Source organism: Corvus brachyrhynchos, unplaced genomic scaffold (genome assembly GCF_000691975.1).
Source record: "Corvus brachyrhynchos isolate BGI_N302 unplaced genomic scaffold, ASM69197v1 scaffold202, whole genome shotgun sequence".
NCBI lineage: Eukaryota > Metazoa > Chordata > Aves > Passeriformes > Corvidae > Corvus > Corvus brachyrhynchos.
Genome location: NW_008238132.1, coordinates 6,067,403 through 6,092,295, shown reverse-complemented (window position 1 = coordinate 6,092,295; position 24,893 = coordinate 6,067,403). Strand labels below are relative to the sequence as shown.

Genomic DNA, 24,893 nt, shown 5'->3' with positions numbered 1-24,893 from the left:
ACTCAGGCTGCAATTAACTTTCCCCACACATTATCTGGTCTGTGCCATTGGCATCCCTTCTAAGCAGAAGCTCAGCTAATAAAAGTCAGGGATTTTGTCAGAACTGCAAAAACATATTCCTAATTACCTGAAACAAACTTAGAAACACCCGTCAGGTGATTTTGCCTATGATGTTCTCCAGGGTCATTGATGGAAAATAGCTTGTTGAGCTCCTGTGATATCCTGAAAGCAGTCTGTGGCATCGTGATAAAGGCTCTCTTTTCTGCCTGATCAAAATTGGAATCTGTGTATTTCACAGTATTCAGTCCTGCCTTTATGTTGGAAATAAATCACACCCCACAAGACTTATTTCCTTTTGGCAGAACACAGCCCTTGTTACGACTTTTTGTATTTGATCTGAGTTTTGAAATGTCAAATTGACTGCTATTTCCAGGACCATAGACTGAGCTGAACTGTGAGTATCCTGAGAGAAAAACTGTGTGATTTTAGGTCCCAGGTGCACTGAGTGAGCAGTGCAAATTTCTCCCTACAAGCACAGAAGTACTAGAAATTTTGGACTGAAAGTTCCCCAGTTAAATCCAGCCCTGCCTTGCATACCACTGCAGGACATGAAGAGGTCACCCCTGCATTTCCTGTTGCAAGGACAGTTCATGTATTTATTTTTCATTTTCAAGGCGCTTTGTGCCATTTAACAGAAAGATAAGCCTAGGGATTGTGCTGTAGCACCCACATAGACACCAGTAGATGGGAAATATGGGCAGATATGATCCCTTTTTATCTCTTCTTCAACGTTATTATCTTGTAAATGCGACCAGGACATTGACTGGTTTAACAGGGTTCAGTCAGGGTGAAGGGCATTAGCTGCAGGGTGGACAGTGAAACATAAAACACAGGATCCTGACTCATCATCTTCAGACCTGTGCAGGTCTCTAAGATGCTTCTCATTCTGTTTTTCCTTCCAAATTATCCATCACATCAGGACATCTATCCCAATAGCTGTCCAGCCACTGCTGCAGTCTCCTTGTATAACTAGTAAGAAGCTGACCATTTGCTTATTAAGCAGCTTCTGCAAGCAACCACAAAAGGAAGCATGGACAAACAATTGGGATATGGTCTGAGGTCTAGAAAATCCAGAAGAATTACAGTTTTTGTTATCTGTGCCCTTCAGATGGAGCGTGAAATTATTGTAAAAAAAAAAAAAAGTAATAATTAAAAAAATTATCTGATAGCTACATTCAGTCTCCTTTTAAACTACACAATGAGGCCAAGTAGCACTGCTGAAGAAATCTCAGAGATACTAACAGAAATCCCTATTCAGTTCAGTGAAGGATTGAGGCAGAGTTAAGTAAATTATCAGCATTCAACAAATCACACCACGTAATAATTAAAAGACAGAGATATAAAAACTGGGATATTAGGGGATCTTGTCACTTAGACTGCTCTAGGAGGCATCACATTGTTTTCTTATATGGTATGGAATATCTAAGATCTTTCCCCAATTTCTAGCTTATTGCTGCTATAAGTATTTTTTTAAGCATTACTGTGTATGTAGCATGTATAGCACATAATAAATTAGCTCTGAGGATGGTTTAGAATCTTCATAGCTAAAAAGACAAACTGATAACATCTGATCTAGGAAGATCCTGTAAAAAAAGTATGGTATTCCCTTCTTCTCAAAGCACCATTATCACCAAATCTGCTCTGCTAGGGGCCTGAACAGCGAACATTGCGGGGCCATCTGACTTGGGATACAGAAAGGTCCTATGCTAAACGGAGGGGATATCACAGGTGGCTGAAGTTGATCCTACACAGAGGCTCTCTTCCTTTGCAAATTAACATACTCACCTAGGCCAGTGACAACACTAAATTTGTAACTTCTTTTGAGTAGAAATTAAACCATTGCTACTGGAAACTTAAAAACACCGATGCAATATAAACAACATTAATTGAGAACACAGAAAGAAAAAGGGCGTTTGACCTACTCTGCTGCATTTTGCTGAGCCACAGAAGTAGCAGCCTTAAATAGAATGAGGAGAACCTTGTCCCTCTGTGCAGAGATAGGCTGGAGACCTGTGGAACCCCTTGCAAATTTTCAGACTAAATATTAAGCTCTTTATTGTAAGGCCAGTCACTTTTCATCACCTCTAATCACCATGGATGAAGGGGTAGATACACAGCTGTCATCAGCCTATGTCCCCTGGAGGAGAACATCAAGCCCAGCTCCCTTCCAGTTCGCAGAATTGTAGCTGCTGTCCACCTTGGGCTCTGCTCAGCCAGCATCCTGGGGCCAAGCTGCTTCCTCAGCTTCCTGTCCACATTTAGCCAGACACCGCCTTACAGTTCACTCTTTCCAGGCTCGGGGACAGTCCTACGTCTCAATCTCACCAAAGACCAGAATGCAAGAGGAGTAATTTCATCTCAGATATGATGTGGCAATGTGGTGCCAAAACAACGCCAAATCACTCCCATAAATGTTTCTTCTTCCCATCTTTAAGGATGGGCTAAGTTTTTACATGGGAACACAGAGACGGTGTTTTCTCATGTGAACAAGTTGGCTCTACGTGGCATGATAGCACGCTCCTTACTGGACATCAGGTTGAGTGGGTTTCTCTGGAGAAAGAAAAGGAATTTTAGACTCTCTCTATTATTGACTTTTAACCTCCTAGACATTGCAGAGCTAAACAGCTTTGTCCAGCCTTCTGCTACAAAAGAAGACCCAGATATCTTCTTGTCTCCCTCTTCTTCCCTGTAGATGCATTTGGACTGACTTGTATTTACACACTAATCTACACAAGGCAAAGACATTTACTTTTTGTCTAAATGTTGGCACACTTACTGAGTCTAGGGTTGGGGTCTTCTGACATCTTTCTCCACGTTTAACATCATTAAAATACTCATAATCAGACCACAAGGTCTAACCAAGCACAGCAAAAAGGAGTTTCATCAAATCCATGGCAAAGAATATGGCATGTGGTACACATTATTTTGTTCTTTAGACATATTGTAAAAAATTTTATTTCCTGGGCAGTTTGGTATTTCCTACTTATTTAGGAAAAGTTGTGTGCCTTTAGTAGATATAAATGCTATAGTAAATTAGCAGCAGATTGACTGCAAGTACGTGCCATCTAAAATAATATTTCTGTATGAATTGATAAAGTCTTTCAATTTTCTGAGGTTTCCACATATTCCCTCTGTTTTCTGGCCCTAGAAGTGAAGGTTTTACCTGTGGGTGTCCCTTACAGAAAGTGTGCTAAGTCTAAGCAAGAACACTTTTACTCTACAAAGACAGAATCACTTCAGAGCTTCAGCCAAAATGAGGCAATGTGCAGTCACAGGTCAAGGACATCATTACCTGGGAATAACTACAAGCATATTAAGAAATAAATTTTAAAAAATAATATTCAAATGAGATATAACTACTACCTTTGGGATGTGTGGCTGCCTCTCTGCTTATGAAAAACAGACCAGACAGCAGAGTTTTGTCCAGCAATTTCTTACCCCTTGGAGACCTCCCGCTTGGAGGCCACCCATTGCAGTCAGCAGACAGTGAAGGCAGCCTGTGCCAACCTGTGCTAGCACCAAATTTAGAGGGTTTGGTTGCAAAATCAAAACTTCCTCTTTGAGCTCATTCAGTTGAAACCACCAGTGCCCAAAGCCATTGCTCCCTACTACACACATGAATGGCATCATCTGAAATCCCCAGTTCCTAAGTCCTTTTTCAAAATAAATTTCTTCAGGACATTTGTAAACCTTTCTTTATTTTTTTCTAGCTGTTTGATAAGTGCAGACTTCTATATTCCTCTGCTACTCCCTTTAGTGACTGGGTAACCATCTTAGAAGGATAACAACTTCTCTCAATTGGAGATCTCTGTGAGAAGCCAATAAACATCTTGGAAGAAAGCCTCTGCCCAAATCAAAAATAATGTCACTAGCTGGAAAGCAAAGACTGTATGGGGGAAGAGGCTCCACTGGAAATTGCTATGCAAAATTGTATCTTCCTCAAATACTCAGAAAGCCTGAAAAATCCAACAAAAAAATGAGAAGAACCAGAGCATAAACAAGTCTTGCAGCGTAACTAAGAGAATTTGAGGAGTGCATAGGCAGGAAAAACACTTAAAGCCAAAAGCAAAGAAACTGCTTCCTGCTGTTGGACTCTTGCTGCCTTTAGGAAATAGGGCTGTGTGCACATTTTGAGGAAAGCAGAAAGCAACTCCATCAGTGCCCTCTCATAACTCAGCTCACTCTGGAGCCCACGGTTTCTAATCAGTTGGGTCAAAAAGGGGCACCTGTCCTTCATTTCTTGCACTGTCCTCCCTGTAATTCTCCTCTAACCCTGTTAATATTTTATTACCACAGTTCTACAAATTAATTTGGAGAGACATATCTCTGTTCTTGTTGAGAAATAGGCTTCAGGACTGAGGACATAAATGAGAAACATATTAGGAAACACAGACTTCTCTGATTTTGTTTTTCTAAAGTGAAATAGATTATTTATGGTACAAATTATCATTTACCATACTTTTCTCACATAAAAAGAAGCAAATGTATCTCCTACTAGGCTAAAAGATATGTTTCCTTAGAGATTTTCTGAGCTGTCAAGAACAAAGCCATTTCAAAATTAATAGAATAATCTGTTATCTGGCACCCCCCTATGTGACATAAATTTAAATTAGTTTTCCTTTCAGTTGTATTAAATAGAATATGTGTGACCAAATAAAGTGTTCCAAGGGAAAGATACAGAAAACCAGCTCCATGTGTGCCCTTGAATAAAAAACTAAATATGGTCTATCAGCAGTTATAAGGAGAATGCCTGGACCCACTCTGATTCCATTCCTGTGAGTACAGCCTCTTGGGATGCAGAAAGGAGACTATGCTCCTCCAGCACTGTGACTAACTTAGCTCTTGAGGAAATCCATTTGAAAACAAATCTTACGTGGGGATTTGTGACAGAAAGCTCCTCATCCACTTCTGCCTCCGCCAACACATGTACTTTCCACTAGGGAAGGATTCTGTTCTGGTCTCACTCGTGAGGAGAAATTCTAGAGCAGGACTTTGGGGACGTTGCCACGCTAACTAAGGAAGGTGGAAGCTTTTTAACATTCATGCTAGCTAGATGCACCCTCAGATGGTGATTCCCAATCATGGAGGTTTTCAACATCCCCTCTTCCCAGATGGAAATTTCTGCTTCTGCACTGCCACCCATCAGCAACCTGCACATATTGGAAATATGGCTGGCACTACTCTGGCAGCAACAAAATTACAACAGTGAAAGGTTTGTCATGACTGGAAAGGAGTCGATGGGGGAATAACATTTTCAGGTGCATGCAGAGAGCAGCTAAGTGTTTGCAGGTCTTGGGAAATGATGATGTAATGACAAAACAATGAAATGTAGTGATGTAACAACCATAATGGTGAGTGTCAAATGCCAAGCAGAGACATGAAGTCAGACTGAGCAACTCCTCTGCAGATGTTTAAGTTGAAGTAACTGTTGCTAAACTCCAGCTCATCATATAAGATCCAGACACATTTTCATCCTTGATATTCAGAGGGGGACATGGTCCATGGTCCCCCTGCCACAAGTGGCTCACTGTGGCTTGTGTTCCTTGAGCAAACAAACACCTACACAGGGCACCATTCCCAAAGGAATAAATTTTCTTTATTAAGAAATTAAATTAGGTAAATTAAGTCAAAAATATTGAAAATAATGTGATCGCAGTGTGCAACAAGGAGATTTTTATACAACACGAAACTGAGAGTACACACTGTATGCCTTGGGATGTAGCAGGTGAGTATACATGGGCATCTGTTTGCTGTTTGAATGTGTAGATGCACCAAAAGAGGACATTTTCTGAGTACAAATAGGCACCAGATAACAGCATGGGCTTTTCTAAAGATATTAGACAATATGGCCACATTGCACTGCTTGAAGGATACACTTGCCTTCTCAAGCAGCAATCCTTTCAGAGGTCCACAGTGTCACAGCACATCTTTGTGCAGTGGCCCATGAGCTGGCCCATGACCCGGTATGTTTGAATCCATGTGACTACTAAAACCTGAGATGGGGAGGGGTTTTTGTTTTCCATGAGAAGGTGATAAAAGGTGCCAAATTTTGTTGAGAAACTGTAATGACATTTCTAAAAGGTAGCTCCTAACCCTTGGACATTTATTAAGGCACAGAGTAATGCTCACTTGTATTAAACACAACTGAAACGGATAGATGCGAGGCAAAAGCACGTGACTGAGTTTCTGCTTGAAGGAGACTTCACAGAAGAAATCCTGACCTTATCAATTCACTCCCCCCTTCTTGTCTTCACCCCAAGCAACCCAAGTGTACCACCCTGAACGCACATTGTAAATTATGGTTTTGATTTATTGATAGTCTCAGCAGCTCAAGGCAGCTGCAAACCCAGTTTACCTGTCCACTTAAAGTGGTTTTATAGCTGTTGTACACCTCTGAAGCCAGCAATGTGTACCACTATATCAACCCTTGTCAATTTCACCAGGCTTTCTGAGAGAACAAGAAGAAGGATGCCATTGTTTTACTTCTTAACCTTTGGTGTTTTCAAGAGCATTTTGTCATTCTGAAACTCTGCCCAAATGCTTGAGGTTTAATGCAGAATTTATTGTTCATCTTTATTGTTTGGGCTCTGTTGTGCGGTTTATTAAAATCCACAGTTTGAAACAGCCACGTGCGTATAAATCAAGCCATATAAATAAACCACCTTGTACCAGAGGAACATAATATTTAGGGCTTGTTCACAAGGGAAAACGTTCTAAGTGGGAATGTCAACTGGAAATGGAGTGGCTAATGTACCTTTAGTGCTCGAATGGATGCTCCTATTCTGTGCTGAATGCTTCCTTGTGCCTCAGTTTAGTTCTTTTAAAATCCAAGGAAGATAAACCATAAAAAAGCCCTCAGGAGATACCAAGATTTTTTCCAGACTGACCTTGAGCTAGTGGGAGCATGGAATGGGCAGGGTGTGGAATAGCTGTTCTGTTACAGCCCTTCCAGGTTGTTTCCTCCAGATCTACTGTTTGCACATGCTTCATTTCCCAAACACCTGTTTGTCCCTCCCTGGTAGCTCTGCATGATCCTTTCTTGTGAAGCTGATTTTCTTCTTATGATGTTTGAATGCACAGGCACCATCTGTGTCTTCTTAAACATCCAGTCACCAAGAGCAGGGAGCTGGAAAGCAAGGACAAGTAAACCAGCGAGGAATTATACATCTGAATCATCCAGGTGAAATAGATCATTCAGCTTCAACTTTTAAAGAATTAATTCAGTCAGCTGCAATAATGGTAATGCAACCATAGACCAGGACTTTTTGTTACAGGTTTACAGGACAAATGTGGTCTTGACCAAACGTGACATGTGGGTGATACTCTTGGCCATATGTGATGCTTCCTAAAAATCCCATCAAAATAGTGGATGTGAGTTGCACATGGAAGCTCCTTTACTTAAAGCATGACTGCCTTTGAATTTGGTCCCTCTGCCTCACGGAATTTGCCATACTTATGCTGCAGAAGCCAACTGCTGAGGGGAGAAAAACCCCATTCCTTCCAGGAGGGGAGCAGTAAATTTAGCCCCTGTAGAGATAAGAAAAGAGAAAATTGGGCTGGACGTTAACTTATTCCATGCAAGAATGCCACAATATCATTTGTGGGATGCCCTGCATCAGCTGAACTGGGGTTACACAAAAAGCAGTTTACAGTTGTCAGTGTTCTCTGCCACCAAAGTGTGTTATCTCTGCTGTGTTCAAACTGTATACAGGCCACTTCCCTATGGCTGTAGGGGAAAGATGCCTTGAATGGTCACTCAGAAAAACTGACATGACTAGCAGTGCCTGCTACAGCTCTGCTGGGTATAGCACTTCTGTGCACGTTAAAGGAATGACAAAGAAATGTGGGAACTTCTGCTACATGCTGAAGCCCATTTCCATTTTTTAAAGCCAGAAATCTGGATTTGGATGCCAGTCTCCAGAAGCTGCTAAGAACAAAACAAAGCAGTTGGGGAATTGCTCCTCTTGTTTCAGGTGAGAAGCTGTAACAGACTTTGGCCCTTTACTTGAAAAAGCCTGCAGTTATGCTAAAATTTTCCTCTTTCTAGTGCTGCTGCCTTTACTCCCATGCCTCCTCAAGCAGCTGAACCATAAGCTAGTAATGAAAGGCATCTTTTTACTCCGTCAATACCATTGTTTATTTTATCTCTGCAGCTCACACTAGGTCTTTGAATGAAATGAAAAAACAGCCTTGCTGTTATCAGCACAGGGCAGAAGCAGACGGGAAGCTTGTGGTATTGCTCTGACTAATGCTGTGTCTTTGTGCAGCTGAAGTATAACGCTGGGAGGTGCTGGATGCCCTCGGCACCCCTTCAACTCATCCAAAAAAAGAAAAGGAACTTCCAAGCATTCCTCATTTCCCTGGAGTTGTTCAGCACCCCAGATTACTCAGCCACAGCTGGACAGCCTGGTTTCTCATGGCGACCTCTTCCTCTGTGTTGTCAGTGAGACTGACTTGGACCTTTATAGCCAGCAGCTTTTCTGGAGTCACTGGAGGTTTCTGTTAGCTCAACTAAGGAGTTTCCACACACTGCATGAGTTTGCATCTCACTCACTGGCTTCTCTTAGCCCAAGCATTTAGAGCTTCTGCAGGAGAAACAGAAAGGGTAATACCACAGGCTCTCCACCAGCTTCTGCCCTGGGATGATAAGAACAGCACTTTTCTAAACCGGCTTGAGGCAATGCCATGGCTCAGTTCAAAGCTGCAAAGACAAAATAAGCTGCAGCGTTCTTAGAAAAAGATCTTTGTAGAAGCTCCAGAACAAAAAGAATGAAGCACTTGAACAGAATAATAATCTAATATTATTATTACCATGATTATTATTGTTTGGTATTGAGCCTGTACTCCACAGCCTTCCTCTGGGACTGGAGCTGTTATGCTGGGTACTGGATATGTGTGAAATGAACAGACAGGCGATGCTTTTAAAGGGCTCCCAGTTAAGGCAGCAGGCGGGAACAAGGGAAAGAAAGAGAGACAGAGGAAGGTACCATTGAAATGCTGATGTTTCAGGACTCATCTGTGAACCAGTAAGGACATTCTTGGGCATACACTGAACAAAGTAGGGCACAGCATCCTCCTCACATCATAAGAAATTCTTCTCTAGTCAATGTTTTTATTTCTCATAAGCCAAATACAGAAACTGGGATTTCTGTTCAAAAATGCAAATGGGACTGAAGCTCCCAGATTATGCTAACTTTCCACAGGAGTCAGGCACCTTGCTGCTTTTATCCAAACAGAGCTGCATTATCACCCCCTGCTTCACTCCACTTTTGCTATCTTTGCAGCACATCATCTCTTTCATTGTCTGAATATTGCCTCTCTTGGAGAGACAGCATCCATTTGGAGGGGAAGAGACAAATGCTGAAAAAAAACCCAAAACCAACAACCAAAGAAATAGCAGCTGTTTGATTTTACCCAGACTGTAGCAGCATTTGCAGAAATCCCTGAGGAAATGGCTGAGTAGGGTTGAATCAGACATAGCAGTCCAAGGAGAATGGACTTTGTCACCTTGCCTTGCCATTCATGACAAGGCAAAGACGCAGCACATGCTCCAGGGGAAGACAAAGTTTGCATGGCTGTGCACAGAGAAGGCAACCTCTAGCAGCTGGAAATACAGTGAAAGGACCTTTGTGGTCCTGTAGGGTAAACCACATCTCAGGCTGCCTCATATCAGTGTCTCTCAGTGCTTAATTTTTTCCCATTGTTCATCTGGCCCTTGCCACATGGGAAGTTGGGTTTTGTTAGCATTTAGCCTGTGTTGATTATATGGAGATTACAGCAAGAAAAGACACAATGAAAGATTACTCTTAGGCCTCTGATAAAAAATTATCTTTCCTCCTAAAATTAGTATTTCCCAGTCTAATTAGAACCCAGAACACTTTAAATCCTCTAATGAAAAACAGTCCAAGATCACTCTTATGCCACTCCAGAAAAGAAATACATAGTGTCATCTTGGTCATAGTTCATAAAAGCTTTTGCCAAGGTGGCAGGGACCAAGGAGTGAGTCTGGAGATCATTACAAGGGGCCCAAGATCCAAGAACACATGATTTTGTGGCTATCAGGTGTCATAGGACAGTTGGAAGGAAGCAAATGGGTTCTAGCTGTGGCTGAGGTAATGTGTATAGCTATGATCACCTCAGCCACAGGTAGAACACAGGTGGATGTTTGTTTTTTTCTTGGAGGCTGGAAGTGTTTTTCATTATTGTGTTTAACCTCTTCTTTCTCTCATCCACCTTCAGGTATCTCCATGCCTATACCTGTCTTTGGACTACAAGATGACTCCAAAGTATTTAAGAAAGACATTTTTAAGAAAGACATCTGCTTACTTGCAGATGAAAATTTTGTTCTAGTAGGCTCCTTTGTGGCATTCTTCATCCCTCTAACCATCATGGTAGTCACTTACTTTTTAACTATCAAGTCGCTGCAGAAGGAAGCTATGCTATGCGTGAATGACGTTGGCCCTAAGACCAAGTTTGCTTCATTCAGCTTCCTTCCTCAGAGTTCCCTGTCCTCAGAGAAACTCTTTCAGCGCTCCTTGAACAGAGATGCAGGGACTTCGGGGAGGAGAACCATGCAATCCATCAGCAATGAGCAGAAGGCTTCCAAGGTTCTTGGCATTGTGTTCTTTCTGTTTGTTGTGATGTGGTGCCCGTTTTTCATCACCAATGTGATGGCCGTTATTTGCAAGGAGTCATGCAAAGAAGAGGTCATTGGAGGACTTCTTAACGTATTTGTTTGGATTGGCTACCTTTCTTCGGCTGTCAACCCACTCGTCTATACATTGTTCAACAAAACCTACCGCTCAGCTTTCTCTCGCTACATTCAGTGTCGCTACAAGGAGGAGAAGAAACCTTTCCAGCTGATTCTAGTGAACACTATCCCAGCACTTGCATATGATTCCAGCCAGCTCCAGCTAGCACAAATGAAGAGTTTGAAAAAAGAGGCCAAAATGATGGCTAAGGATTACTCGACAGTCACGATAGGAACACATCGTTTAGATGGTACCTCCAAGGGAAGTATTGGCCCAGGGAACGAAAAGGTTAGTGGTGTGTGATGGTCAGCAGCTGCCATGACAACCACTGTGCGTGTGCTGAAAATTTCACCTGCTGTGAGAAGCTCTGATAGCTTAGGAAAATCAGCTGTGTTCAAGAGACCTTCCAATAACATCATATACTACTCACATTATCCTGTGGATGAAAAGCAGGGTTCAAATGGTATCAAATGTGCAATTTTTTTCATACAGTACTTTGGCTGCTTTAAGCACAGGCTTTATTAAACTTATTTTTTTAATATTCTAAAGGATATATTTCTTAAAGAAAAAAATGCAATTTCTGGTATTACAATACGGGCTGTGAAGAAACCTACGCATTTCTTTTCTCTTTGCAAATGAAAGCTAAGCTGTCCTTTGATGTTCTTGCAGAGTAGGCTCCAGCTAGTTTGTCTTGCTACAATTGAGTTTTGTTATTAACTGAATGAGCACTTTATGGAATTGTAAATAAAATGATGGTTAATTTCCTAATATATATTTAAAATAAATCTTAAAGTATTAAACAAAATCTATTAAAACTGCTATAGATTAAATATATGGACATTTTGTTAACTGTTTTTATGCTACCTTTTCTTCCTCAGTAACCATTCTGAAATGTCCCTGGGCTTTTCTGCCATTTGTTCTGTATTTCAAATAAGCAATCTTCAAAGGTAAATTATACTTGAATAATCCTCTGTTTCCACCACCACTTGTAATCTTTATTTCAAGACTTGTAGTTTCTTTCCATTCAAAAATTTCATGTGTTCAGCTTCAAAATTGAAAGTAATGTTTTCAAAATTATTGGTCTTAATTCCCTGTTCCCTCCCACTGGTGCTGACAGGGAGGTGAAGTGAGAGAAAAGTGGAAAACCAGGCATAACATTGCTAAATAATTTCAGCACCAATTCCAAATCCATGACTCTGTTCAATTCCAATGAAGTCTGATTTAAGCAATGTCAGAGGAAGTATTGCATGAGTAAAGCCTTTAGTAAAGGGCTGAAGCAGATCCACTCTCATCATTTCTCTTTGGTTAAAAAAGGCCATTTTAGAAGAATGTTCTGGTTTTGTTTTAGGGCTTGTAAAGCCAGAATGATTAGAAAACTGTTAGTTGCTAAAAATTGTTTTCCCTGGTTTTGCTGTATTGCTGTTAAGGCAGATTGCTCAGGAATGATCAGAAGATTGCACTACTAGGACTCAGCCTTAATGAAATATGTATGGGCAAATGGGGCTCACTTGAAAAATAATAGGACCTATAAACAACACTGCATTTCACATGCATAGATCCAAGGGCAGAATACATTGCACAAAGAACACAAGATACATTGCTTGACAGACATGCCTAGTCATGAAACTCTTTTCTTTCAGGCATCATAGCCAATGTCATCAAGGCCAGTGGGACTTGGCTGAAGAGGAGAAATATGAATGTTGCATTCACCTGCAAGTCTTAAATCCAATCATTTGATTCATTCCATGAATTTTGCAGCCATAATCTCATCAGAACCAGGATGTATTCCAGTTTCTCTGGAAAAAACATGGCCCGTCCAGAAGCAAAACTCCAATGCCTTTATCAGTCCTTCTACTGAAGCTGTTCAGTTTTTACAGAGCAATTAAATTTCCACTAAGTCAAAGAAAGAGAGAGACAGAGAGAACCTGAATCTTATTCTAGCCTACCAGGTGGGACTCTTTGGAGGAAGAAGGCCTTTAGCTTAAGATACTGATCTATGGCAGACAGGACTTAAAAGTTGGCTGGGTATTCGACTGATTTCCAAAAAACTGATTTATTGTCATATATATGTTGTATAACTAAATCCGCTAGTTATATGAGCCCTTTCTTCTGACGGGATAGATAGGAGCCACCATGACACAGAAGCTCTGTGTGCACATGATGACACTGACTCACCCCACAGACCTCAGCCTCCATGTCTGGGTCAAAGTGGCATGCTGTAGCCCCATCTGCAGTGATGATGCCATACATGTCATCTTTCACCTCGCAGACACTCACAGTTTTCCCCCCAACACTGATCATTTAAGATCAACTGATAAATCAAGTGGAATAAATGCTGTGCTCACCAGGTGCTTTATATGGCCTCTCTGGCACCAGGTACACTTGATCACCACAGCCAAACTGAACAGCTTCAGCAGAAAGAAAAATGAACTCGCTGCTCCTACCTCCCTATGCACACATCCTGCTCCCACACAGCACTGTGTGAGGGGTGCCACACTGGCAAAGAAGGGATTCCAGAGGGAATCAGCTAAATGCAGTTGAGCATGAGGACAACCACAGTAGTAGGTGGGAGCAGTGACTTTCCATTGTTTCCTGCAAAGTTTGATATAGACCCTAAATCTGGTACTTTGAACTAAGGACAATGTCCACCTTGTATCCCACAGGCCAGAAGTCCAGATGTCTCCACTCCACAACTGGGGTGATGGTTTTGAGGATTCACTCTTGGAAACATGTACCTCAGGGAATAAGTATGCAGTAATAAAAGCACAGGTCTTTTGTGAGGAGAGGTCTGAGGCTCAAGATCTGCCACCAAACCAGATTGCCTTCATATGATGAATATTGACAGGGGACTGAAGGTCTCTAAACCTGCATGTGAGGGGAAAGGAAACAAAGAAGCTTTCACCAGTGGAGGGAATCGCCACATTTTTTGCCATTTATGCCTGACGATGCAAGTTTCTCTGGCCTTGCAAGAGAAAGAAGTAGGTGGGACAGACAGCTTGGGTCTTATCACCCATTTGTGCCAGGGAGCAGAGCCCACCTGCATACTCCATGATGTATATAGCACCCTGCACTTCTCTGGAGCTCAATTCCTCCCAAATCTCCTGAGGGTCCGGTTGCTGCTCTGCACAGTCTCCTTCACCAGCTTGCAGCTGATAAACTGTTACTGAACATTTCACATTCAGTGCTTATGCTCTCCACTTACGGTCTGCATTTTGCCCACGTGGCAGAGCAGATCAGCCCTCTGTTTCTCTTCCATTTCACCTTCTGTTCCTCTTTCACAATCTCAAATTGCTCAGGTTGCAAATACTGACAGGGAATGTTTCACTACAATCACAGAGGGTTTCAATTACTGGTTTGAAGTTGCATTACAACATGACTCTGAACAATATTTTTTTCCCAGCTTATTAAAACAAAATCTATGTTTTGGACATAAGAGACTTGACAGCATTTTATTAACTGACAGCTGGAGAGAACATAACACTTAGTTTTTGCTTAGAACCAGGGAAAACTGATGCCTGACATTTTGATTCTGGAGTACTCAGATAGATGGTTTTATTGAGTGATCAGCAGCTTTTGCCTAAGAAGCGTCTCAAGGCCAAGAATGCACAGCAGATAAAGACCAATATCTCCAGCTCTTTATGGACATTTTTGACAGCTTAGCAAGGCCTGATTCTGCCACCTTGCATCAAAATATTAATAGATTTTTGTGCAGTTTGTCTTAGTGAGGATGACAGAGTCAGGATACGAATTTGTTCTAGTCACCATGCCAAATCTGCTAGAGGTTGTTCATCAGTAGATGGCAATTAGTGGACTCATAATACTGCAGACAGATGACAAAGTTCAGCTGTTTTAAACTAGGATTTACAGCACTTGGCCCATGCTTAGCATGAACACCATGGTTTAATATGACCGGCTTCAGAGCAACACTTCCATCTTCCAAAAAAATGTGTTTTCATTATGCATCAGACCGGAATGGAATTTTTTGTAATTTTTCAGGTTAAAAAAAGAAAAGAAGACATTCATACAGGCTGGTTCTGAGGTTAGGGCCTTCTCATACTTCACAGGAAAAGCATGCTGAGTCAGTCTGTCAAATCTACATCCAACAAAAACACTTCATTTGAAAAAACTTTTCAGCTTCAATTTTTCAAGTAGATTGACATTTTATTACTGTTAAGACTGCATCTGAAAAATGTCCAAAGACATGAGGCTCACCATGTATCTCCTAAGCTGGTGTGCATCCTTTATACAATTCAGGGTAAAAATTCCTATGTATCTATCCCATTCAGTCAACCAAGCACTGTACTTATGTAATTATTGCCAGACTGTGAGATGCATTCTATTTTGAATACCTATATGTTTGCTTATGTAAATACATAGAGAAAAAAAATTGCTGTATTTTGTAATGTTAATGTAAAATGGTGTTTCAATCCATTACTGTTTTGTCTGATCGCACTGCTAGTAAAGCAGATTAAAATATTCAAATGCCATCAGTTGTTTTATAAACTGAAGGTTTGTCTTAAGAAGCTAATTTGGTTTGGTTTTATTTCTCCCATAAATATTCAGTACGTCTGCTGAAGGCTAAAGTAATTTTAAATATTTTGCTGGACAAAAAGAAAGAGCATGTTGCAGAATTTAACTATCTCAGTAAACTGGTCCAAAATGAGCCATTGTAATTATTCTCTTTTTCTAAGGACAGCCATCTTTCTACTGAAGAAGTAGTCTTGGGTAAGTACATACAACTTAATACATTTCGGTCTCAGAAACAGTGTACTTGCAGTAGTAGAAAGCCAATTAAATAAATTTCACTAAGAAGTAGAACTATAAGATTAAAATGAATAAGCTGTATTGGTTTGCATGGCAAGGTTTTATTAGTGGGCAAGCCACAGGAATGGGATCTGTGAGAAGCCACCAGAAGTTTTGCCCATATCTGACAGATCCGATGTCAGCCGGCTCCAGGATGGATGAACCTCTGGCCAAGGCCGAGCCCAGCAGCAGCCATGATGGTGCCAATGGGAGAACAGACTTAAGAAGTGGGGAAAAGCTGCACCATTGCAGCCAGAGAGAGGAGTGAGACTGTGTGAGAGGAACAGCCCTGCAGACACCAAGGCCAGTGGAGAAGGAGGGGCAGGAGGTGCTCCAGGCACCAGAGCAGATTCCCCTGCAGGCCCTGGTGCAGACCATGGAGAGGCAGCTGTGCCCCTGCAGCCCATGGGGATCCATGGGAGAGCATGTGTCCCCCTGCAACCCGTGGAGAACTCCACACTGGAGCAGGTGAATGCCCAAGGAGGCTGTGAGCCCGTGGGAAGCCCGTGCTGGAGCAGGCTCCTGGCAGCATCTGTGGGAAGCCAGTGGAGAGAGGAGCCCCTCTGGAGCAGGTTTGCTGGCAGGACTCGTGACCCACAATGGAGCAGTTCATGAAGAACTGCAGCCCAAGGGAAGGATGTATGCTGGAGAAGTTCACGAAGGACTGTCTCCAGTGGGAGAGACCACATGCTGGAGCAGGGGAAGAGGAGTCCTCTCCCTGAGGAGGAAGGGACAGCAGAAACCACGTGTAATGACTAACCACAGCTCCCATTCCCCATCCCTCTGTGCCACTGCAGTGAAAGCAGAGAAAATCGGGAGTGAAGCTAAGCCTAAGAAGAAGGGAGAGGGGTGGAGGGGTAAAGCTGTCTTAAGATTTAGCTTTTATATCTCATTAGCCTACTCTGATTTGATTGGCAATAAATTAAACTAATTTCCCCAAGGTAAGACTGTTTCTCTCATGACAGTAATTGGTGACTGATCTCTTCCTCCCCTTATCTCGACCCACGAACCTTTCCTTGCATTTCCCCTGCCCGGCCTGGCTGAGAAGAGGAGTGGGATTTTGGTGGGCACCTGGTGTCCGGTCTGGTTCAGCCCACCTCCAGAGCAGCACAAACAGCATTGCACAGCTATAGAGACACAAATAACCCCCGGGTCACAGAACCACAGTGCCATCTATTGCCAGTATTTTCTTTCACAAAGAACATTGAAATAAGAACCCCAAGTGGATTTTAATAGTTTTCGTTTTCTCTGTCTTAAAACCAAAATTTATTCCTCCAACTGGCCTTGCAGCATACAAGCTCTTGTTTGCAATGGCAATGCATATCAAAGCAGTACAGTTGTTAATAAGTAATCCCTTCAAAACCTTGCTCCAATCTTAAGATTTCATCAACCTTTATAATGTGTAGAAAAAAAGCATACAAAGCTGTATTTTTCAGAAGCTATCAGACACAGGCAATCAGATTATTTTACCTGCAAATATGTGACATACCACAGGGTGAAACGTACCAGATAAGATCCCTGAATTGCAAATCCACTCAGTTTTACCTCAGTACTACTAGACCTCTGTAGGGTAGGCTCCAGTGTACCTTAATTTCTTATGTTCTTTGGAAAACTCCTTTCCAGAATACCTGTTTCTACATAATTTGCACTGATCATTGAAAGATAATACATTTAGTTTATCAATATGGCACTTCAAGACATAAAAGCAAAGATATTTGGAAAAGAAGATACTAAGTTTCATTTATGGATGTATTCTCTGAAGGGAGTCAGCATTGTATATGCATCAACAAAGTCCCTTGTCAAAGGCTAAAAAAACCTCAGAAGTAAAGACAGTTTCTTGTCAGTATCATCAGTTGTCACCATGGAGGTAGGACACCTTCTCTTCCGTAAATATTTCAGCAAGTGCATTTGCAATTGACATAAAAAAACCTCAAGGAGTTTATTTGCAAATTCTTAGGTCACAATTCACTGACAATAAAAATATTAGCATTTTATGAGCTCACTTTTATTCTTCCTGTTATATGATAAGTGTTCTGTACCAGTAGAAGAGCTTGAGAGTCTCAGAATCCTTAAACACTTCTTCACAGCTCTCAGGAACCCAGCAGTAAAAATTATATTCCTGCAACCACACAACTGCCGCAGGAAATGGAAGCAAAGAAATCAGTAGTTAAAATGATGGTTGCTGAGTTTCCAAGCAAATTTACAACATATTTGTTCTGTAAAGTCTCTGATGCTGAATAATTTGAAATGACAAAGATGTTTGGCTGATCCATGTCTCTTTGCAGAAAAAGCAAAAATTGTGCAAGTTGAAAAATTATTTCATGGAGTCATTTAGACTGGGAACTGCTGGTGACTCCTACTTAAATGTCCAGGCCTAAGCCAGTTGAGCCAGCTCCTAGAAGCAATAGAGAAAGAAAGGCAACCTAAAATTAGTATTTTAAGCAAGTGGAAAGAATTACCCTTTGGAATTGCCTACTGAAGAAAATCCCAGTCTTCAAATCCCACAAGTATAAAGTATCTCCATTCAAAACTAACAGCAGATGTAATGTAGACACATAACTTTGCTTTTCAAAATTAAATACTTGGGGCTTCTGGGGCTAAGGCTAAGCCCCAAGAGATAGGCATAAGAAATAAATTTCCTCCTGTAATGGGAGTATTATCAGTCACATTGGGGATCCTTGAGGAAAAACAGCTTCTCTGCTGAATGGGTCTTTTGAGGAATAACCACCTGGGAGAAGGTAAAAAGATTGAGCTGTGTCATCTTCTGATCTGCCCCAGAAGCCAGTGGCTGATGAAACAGGAGCACACTCTGACATATTAAGTGAGGTTTCACCTTGCAGATCTACATCTAAGGATAAAAATGGGGAAAGACGCATGTTAAACAGATTACTGCAATCACTGTCAGACTACATTCACTTTTATTTATTCTTACAATTGTTTTCAGGAAGAGACAACTATTGCTGGGGACTTATTTGCTGATGGGCAACTGAGGTACAGTGAGATAAAATCAGCAAAAGAAGCCACTGAGTGAGCTAGGAACAGAACACAGAACTTAAAAGACATGGATGAAGGTCCCCTTCCTATAAGCAAAGAGATTTCCAAGCACATCTGGAAATCTCCAGTTCCTATTGACCCATGAAAAAAAAATTTCTAGCAATGCACAGTTATTGAAATTGAGGTTTATGTGTTTGAAATGAGTCAGGTTTACTTACTTCAGGTTTGTAGAACCAGAAAAAATATGTTTCAAAAGTAGTTTATAAAGGCACTTCCTGAGATGAAGTACAGCACTTGTGAGACCTTGAATGATCCAAAGAAAGACAGATTATCCTAAAAGTCCTAAATAAATATCCTAAAATTTGATACTTTCCATGAGAAAAAAATGGTAGCCATTTGGGAAGCAGCACACAGGACCTGAAAATTAATCCAAGGCAGGATACCTACTTTAGAAAATTTTTGAAAGTAATGGAACTATTCAGGGTCAAACAAAGGTGGAAAATCTCAGGATTCAGAAGCAGACTAGTCCAACAGTTACTCCACCAAAATATTTGGAATTGCTGCCTACAACTATGCATAAAACAAAGGATGAAGTTTCCACAGAAGCATAATCATCATGGCTGCACTCTGGAAGTCAACATTTCTGTTCTCCACATTAAAAGTGTAGAAAATATTTTTCCCCCCTTTTTGTCTTGTAGACAGTGAACAGTTCAAGTCAGCAGGTTTGCTTCAATAGATTTTTCTACAGTGCTTTGCACTGTGGACCTGGTCACTGTCAATGGCAATAAGCTCTTTCCTTTTTTTTCAATGAGCCCTATTATCCATAGTCCCTTCCTTATTGCAACTTAGATTTTTTTTTCCAGAACTCCAGAATATGTTTCTAAACTGAAGTCCCTTCTTTTCACAAAGATCTATTAGCCTTCTGTCTCTATCTTTGTTACTGCAGGGAGTAATATAAACTGGCTTTTTCTTACCTACATATCTCAGACTGTACTCCATCTCATCACCCACGTCATTAATAAAGACACTAAACAGTCCTGTCCCTCGTATTGATCCCTGAGGGGTGTCACTCTGACAGCTGGACTCTGGACTGCTGATCAATACTCTCCAAGCCCAGCAATCCGGCCAATATTCCACTCACCTCATTATCCACTAATCAAGCTCATATTTCTCCAATCTTGTTAAAAGGAGACAAGGAGACTATTAGAAGTTCTTTCAAAGCTCCTGTGAAAGTATACAACTTCCACTGCTCCTGCTTTGTCCATTGAAGCAGAATTCTCTTCAGAAGGTAATTAGAGTGGTTGGGTGTGCTGTGCTCTTGGTAAATCCATGTTGGCTATTCCTAACCACCTTCTTGTTCTTTTTATACCTGCAAATGGCTTCCAGGAGGATCTGCTCCATTTCTTTCCTGGGAATGATGGTAAGGCTGACCTGCCTGTCATTTGCTTGATCTTTTAGACACTAATTTAGACACTTTTAGACACTAATTATTGCTAAATAATCCCTATATTAGTGACTGAAAACTCATTCCATTCAAGATTCGTTCTTTTCTTAAAATTCAGATCAATTAAGTTTTTTGCCAATTGTCTTTGGGAAATATAAGCACCCACTTTTACTTTTTCATCTTAAAAGATGTTTGGAACCTTCCGACTCTTTCATTGCCTGTACTTCCTATGTGAATCTTAGATATTATTGAAAAAATATTCTTTCTCCTGGGGATCATGCCAGTTGTTCCAAAAGCCATGTAGGCATGTTACCATATTCATTTTGACAGCAATAAATTACTGCCTTTTCCTCAGCCTTTCTAAAAGCCATGCTCTTTAAAATAATATTTTATTTGAATTTTGCATGACTCTCTGTCTTACCTCATTATAGGTAACAGATTTAAATAGTCCTCACAGGAAGAATTTATGATACACATGAAGATTCTTTCTGCTACTTTGACCCTAATTTTGACAAATGACTTCAAGTCCATGGCCTGAACTGTCCACCAAGACCAAGAAAGAAAGTCTACTGTACATGTATTACTTCAAGGCTCATGTAGGGATCAAGGAATGCTAGTTGGTGTTGCTGATCTTAACTTATTCCAAAAGACCTAAAGAAAAGCCTGTCTCCCTTGGAAAGACAACCACAAGCCTAAACAAATGGCATTTATGCCTCCACCTCTCCTTGCAGATCCCATTAATAAGATACACCCTAATGTTCTACTATACTATTTATTGGCTTAAATTGAATTTAAATTTGTCCTTTGGCATTTGCTAAATCAGATCTTCACCGTTACATTTCTGTCAGCCAATATCTTTCCTTAGCTGCAATTATACATCTAAGTTTACTTGAATATCTGAATTCAAAATACCAGCCTCAAGGGCTCAGTAAGTACATGTATGTGGAAAAATTTCTCAAACAAGCAGACTCTTCATAAGTTCAAAATTAATCTGTACTAGAAAGAAATAGAAAACAAAGACATAACACAAATACGTGCAGTTAATTTACTATGAAAAAACAAGACTGCTTCGTTTTTAATTGTAACACATTAAGAGGAAAATACTTTCCATCAGAATTATCAGGAGCATATTCCTCACTAGATTTAACATCAGTTGTAATGTGCTTAATTTTCCATTTTTCTGAAGTGATAGGAAAGTATTATTAATATTTCTTACATTATTCTAATAAAAGAAGGATGATTGGGTTTTTTTCCCTTGGAAAAGTTTTAAGTGCTTTAACTGCTCCAGGGACAAAGAATTTTTCAAAAAACATTACTTTTTTATTTTCTTATCACAAGTTATTTGTTTCTGCAACTACAGAATATATATATGTGTATATATTTTCCACAGCCTCTCTGCAAAGAAGATTTATGAACATGCTCAGCCTCACAGCAGCTCAGAGTTATTGAGGCCATTCCTGACCACCAGGGCAGTGCTGCAGAAGCACCAATCCAAGATAAAGCCAAGTGAAAGAGGAGCCATGGGAGCTCTGTCACTTGGATTACAGTGCAAGCAAGACAAAAGGACAATGCTGTGTCCCTGAAAAGACCTAGGGACTCAAATGACACATTAATTCCCTAATGAGCAAAAAGGAAATAATGAAATCAACAAATGGAGCAAAGCAGAAAAAATCCTCAATGTACACAGATTAAGTGAGGGTGTATAAGAAAGAAAGAAAAGAAATTCAGATCTAACTTCTACCTAGGAATAAAAGTTAAGATAGATGGATGTAGCAGGAAGGAAAAATAATAAAGATAATCAATAACAATACAGTGGCAGAAAATCCTCCCTTTCCCTGTGCAAACTTTCTCCCTTGAAAAGCTAAAGACTTGAAACAGGTTGTGTCAATACAGCCAGCATGAAATATACTGAGGGATGATACTGTTGCCAGCATATATGTTTCTCGAAAATGACTGACAGCCTGCCATAAGACATTTTAAGACAGTTTAGATAAATATCACATTAGAAGTATAAAAGACTAAATTATAAACAATTGCTATAGAGAATACTGGAGAAGTTCTTTATGGAAAAGAAGAGCATACAAATAATCTCCTGGCAAAGTCAACAGTGAAGTGTAAATTCAGAACTCTGTATAACCAAAGTGAAGATGAGATCACAGAAAAAGCTGAGAAAAAATGACTGTAAAGCAGAGAAAGTATGTTGGAATAGCATGTGCTATACTGGAATACAACAATAAAGTAATATATAAAGCAAGAGTACATAAGCCAAAAGGTTTTCCAAAGTGAGTATACGTCATTCTTTTCTTTTAATATCCTCACGTTTACTGGTTGTCCTGCTGTAGCACATGAGAAGCCTTTTAATGATGAAGGAAAGGAAGCCCACTTCACATCTGGTATTTTTTAGAGAATTTGAAGTGATAGGCAGAATGCTAACAAAATGGATTCACAGGTGAGAACTGCAGACACTGTCTTAAAGGATACAGAAATGGAATTAAGGTTAAACAAATGTGCATAACCAAAGATACTAGAAAGATCTATACCACAGCACAGAAGAGACTGCACTAGCTTGGCTCCCTCTGCCTTACACTGTTCTTAACTCTACCCTGGTGTGTCAGCTCTGTGCCATGAAAACAGCTCTCTGGAGGGCTGAAACATAGCCCTCACATCATTTACCCATGCATTTATGTTAAGTCTTTTTTGATTGAAAAGACATAAAAATAATGCTTACATCTTGACATCATGGAGATGTGAGGATGCCAGGGAAACTCATCAGCAGGCTCTTAGGTGAATCCTTCTAAATATATCACTCTGAAATGGGAGTTAAATAGGGCAGAGGTTATCAAATGGACTTGGATAGGAAGAGCAGGAACACATCAAAATCTTATCAGTATCACTGCCTGAGTGGTTTCATACTGACAATAGATAAATAGATAAAAACAATTGCAGATACCAGAGAAAATGAGCTGTGTGTAACAACAACTGTGTATATACATAAGAGAGAAAACAGACTGGATACAGTTCAGCTCAAATAAATAACTATCTTGCTAGTGAGAGACATTTAAGAGAGCTACAAAATGCACACATAGAGATGGAAGGAACTGCCTGAAGAGTACTTGAGAAATACTAGTGAAGAAACACAATTTAATTTGATTAATGGCAACTTAAACACAGCTTGAAAAAGAGAAGTTGAGACAAGGAAATTTAAACAGCTCAGAGACAGACCATTTGTACCAACTACATCCAAGTACAGAGGCAGGATAGGAAAGCTGCTCTGGAAGACAAGATGCAAGGCCCAGGTCCAGGGTCCAGCAGCTGCAGTCCAAATAGAAGGTAACGGGGGGACAAAATTGTCAGTACTGTGCGTTGCTAGAATTAGGGATCAAAAATAGAAAAGGAATTACTGTCGCATTGGAAAAGTCAAGACTGCAAAATGTTACAGGCAAAACCAGTCCCTGCCAATGCAGTACATGGTACAAGGCTACAAAGTAGGAGGGAGCTTTGCTGAGGACATTTTTTTGACGGCATGTTTAACTGCAAATTAATAAAGAAAGAAATAAATAATAAAAGAACAGCACAAAGTGGGATAATTTGGGTTATGAATAAAATTGAAACACTGCCAAGTATCTTCTTTACTTTGTGATCTTGCAGGTGAGGTGTCAAACACCTCCACTAGAATTCAGGTTTATTATAAAATCAGCAGTCTGTCTGGCAGCAGCTGCCATGAAGAACTCTGAAATCCTGAGGGGAGGTAAAACATTTGGAATGCAATGATGCAGTGGTCCCAGCTCAGGCCACTTCAGCAACTTTCTTCCGCCTTGAAGTGGTTGAGGGACAATGACATGAACAGAAATGCTGCTTTGAATAGTTCACTATTATTGGATTCCCTGGATTCACTTTCTATTTCATTCTTCATTTTTTACTGCTCCAGATTTTTTTCTTCTGAGCCAGGAGGGCCACCTCTGCAGCATGGGGGTTTGGAGGTTTGGGGGCACAGCTGCCCCCACTTCACTTCTGGTCCAAAGCGCTGAGGTGGGAGCAGCACCACTGTTGTCCCAAAATAGGTTCTTTTACACCGTGTGCAAGAGGCCAATCCACACACAAAGTCCAGGCATTTATTTACAGTTCTATGCAAAAAGGGGTGCTGGGCAGGGAATCCTCAAGGCCAGCATGATGACTACCAAAACTCTTCACTATTTATACATTTTAGTTAACAAAGGCATCCGTGTTCATTGGCTACAAGTTACCTAGTTCTCTTATTGTTTAGTGTTCTGTCTTCTATTGCGTAGTGATTGTCTCGCTTCTCCTGCTAATTAGCCTGTACGCTTAGTTTTTCTCTTGAGTCAGTGGGTTGCGAGTTGATGGTCACAATCTCCCCATCAGAATTATCTTCTACCCAATTAGAGCTGATTTCAGCACAGTTAATGAGTTTTCTTGGTTATTTTCTTCCCTGCCCTAGGAGTTCTGCCAAATGTCCTTGCGGCCCATGAATTCTGCATTCTTTGTGCCCACTATCAGCAGCACATCACTCTCCCCTTCTTGGGTGAAGGTTCTTCACCCAAGCTTTGCTAACCCCTCCCTAGGTCTGAGACCACTAAAGCATGTCGAACCCTAAAATTTATCAAGGCAATTCTACCGTCAAGCAATTAAGTCTTCGTAACACCTGACCATCAATTAGAGTTCGTTCGCTGCTGTTTCACAGATTAAATCTCCTTTTCTGATTAGGCTTCAAAGTATATAAAGATCAAGCATCACAGAGCAACCTTCCTTAAGAAAATGTTTACATATTTAACATTTTGCAACCCCGCGGCGCCCGCAGGCCCCCCTCCCCCCACGCTGAGGCC

General features: G+C 40.8%; 1 protein-coding gene and 1 long non-coding RNA gene across 3 annotated transcripts in view; one reads left to right on the top strand and one right to left on the bottom strand.

Annotated features, from left to right (window-relative positions):
- HTR2A (5-hydroxytryptamine receptor 2A) overlaps positions 1 to 15,298 on the top strand; it is a 29,277-nt gene extending 13,979 nt beyond the window's left edge. The window contains exon 3 of one of the 2 annotated variants that reach the window (XM_008633172.2): positions 10,300 to 15,298. In XM_008633172.2, coding sequence (XP_008631394.1) covers positions 10,300 to 11,114 — 815 coding nt within the window. In that variant the 3' untranslated portion in view covers positions 11,115 to 15,298. The remainder of the gene's footprint in view (positions 1 to 10,299) is intronic. The other variant, XM_017733609.1, reaches the window with a different exon arrangement.
- A 2,299-nt stretch (positions 15,299 to 17,597) lies between these two features.
- Positions 17,598 to 24,886, bottom strand: LOC108446602. The gene is made up of 3 exons (XR_001861830.1): positions 23,275 to 24,886; positions 22,781 to 22,860; positions 17,598 to 18,009 (listed from the first exon to the last, which is right to left on the bottom strand). It is a non-coding gene; the product is annotated as an uncharacterized LOC108446602 (long non-coding RNA).
- Between the last annotated feature and the right edge of the window lie 7 nt (positions 24,887 to 24,893).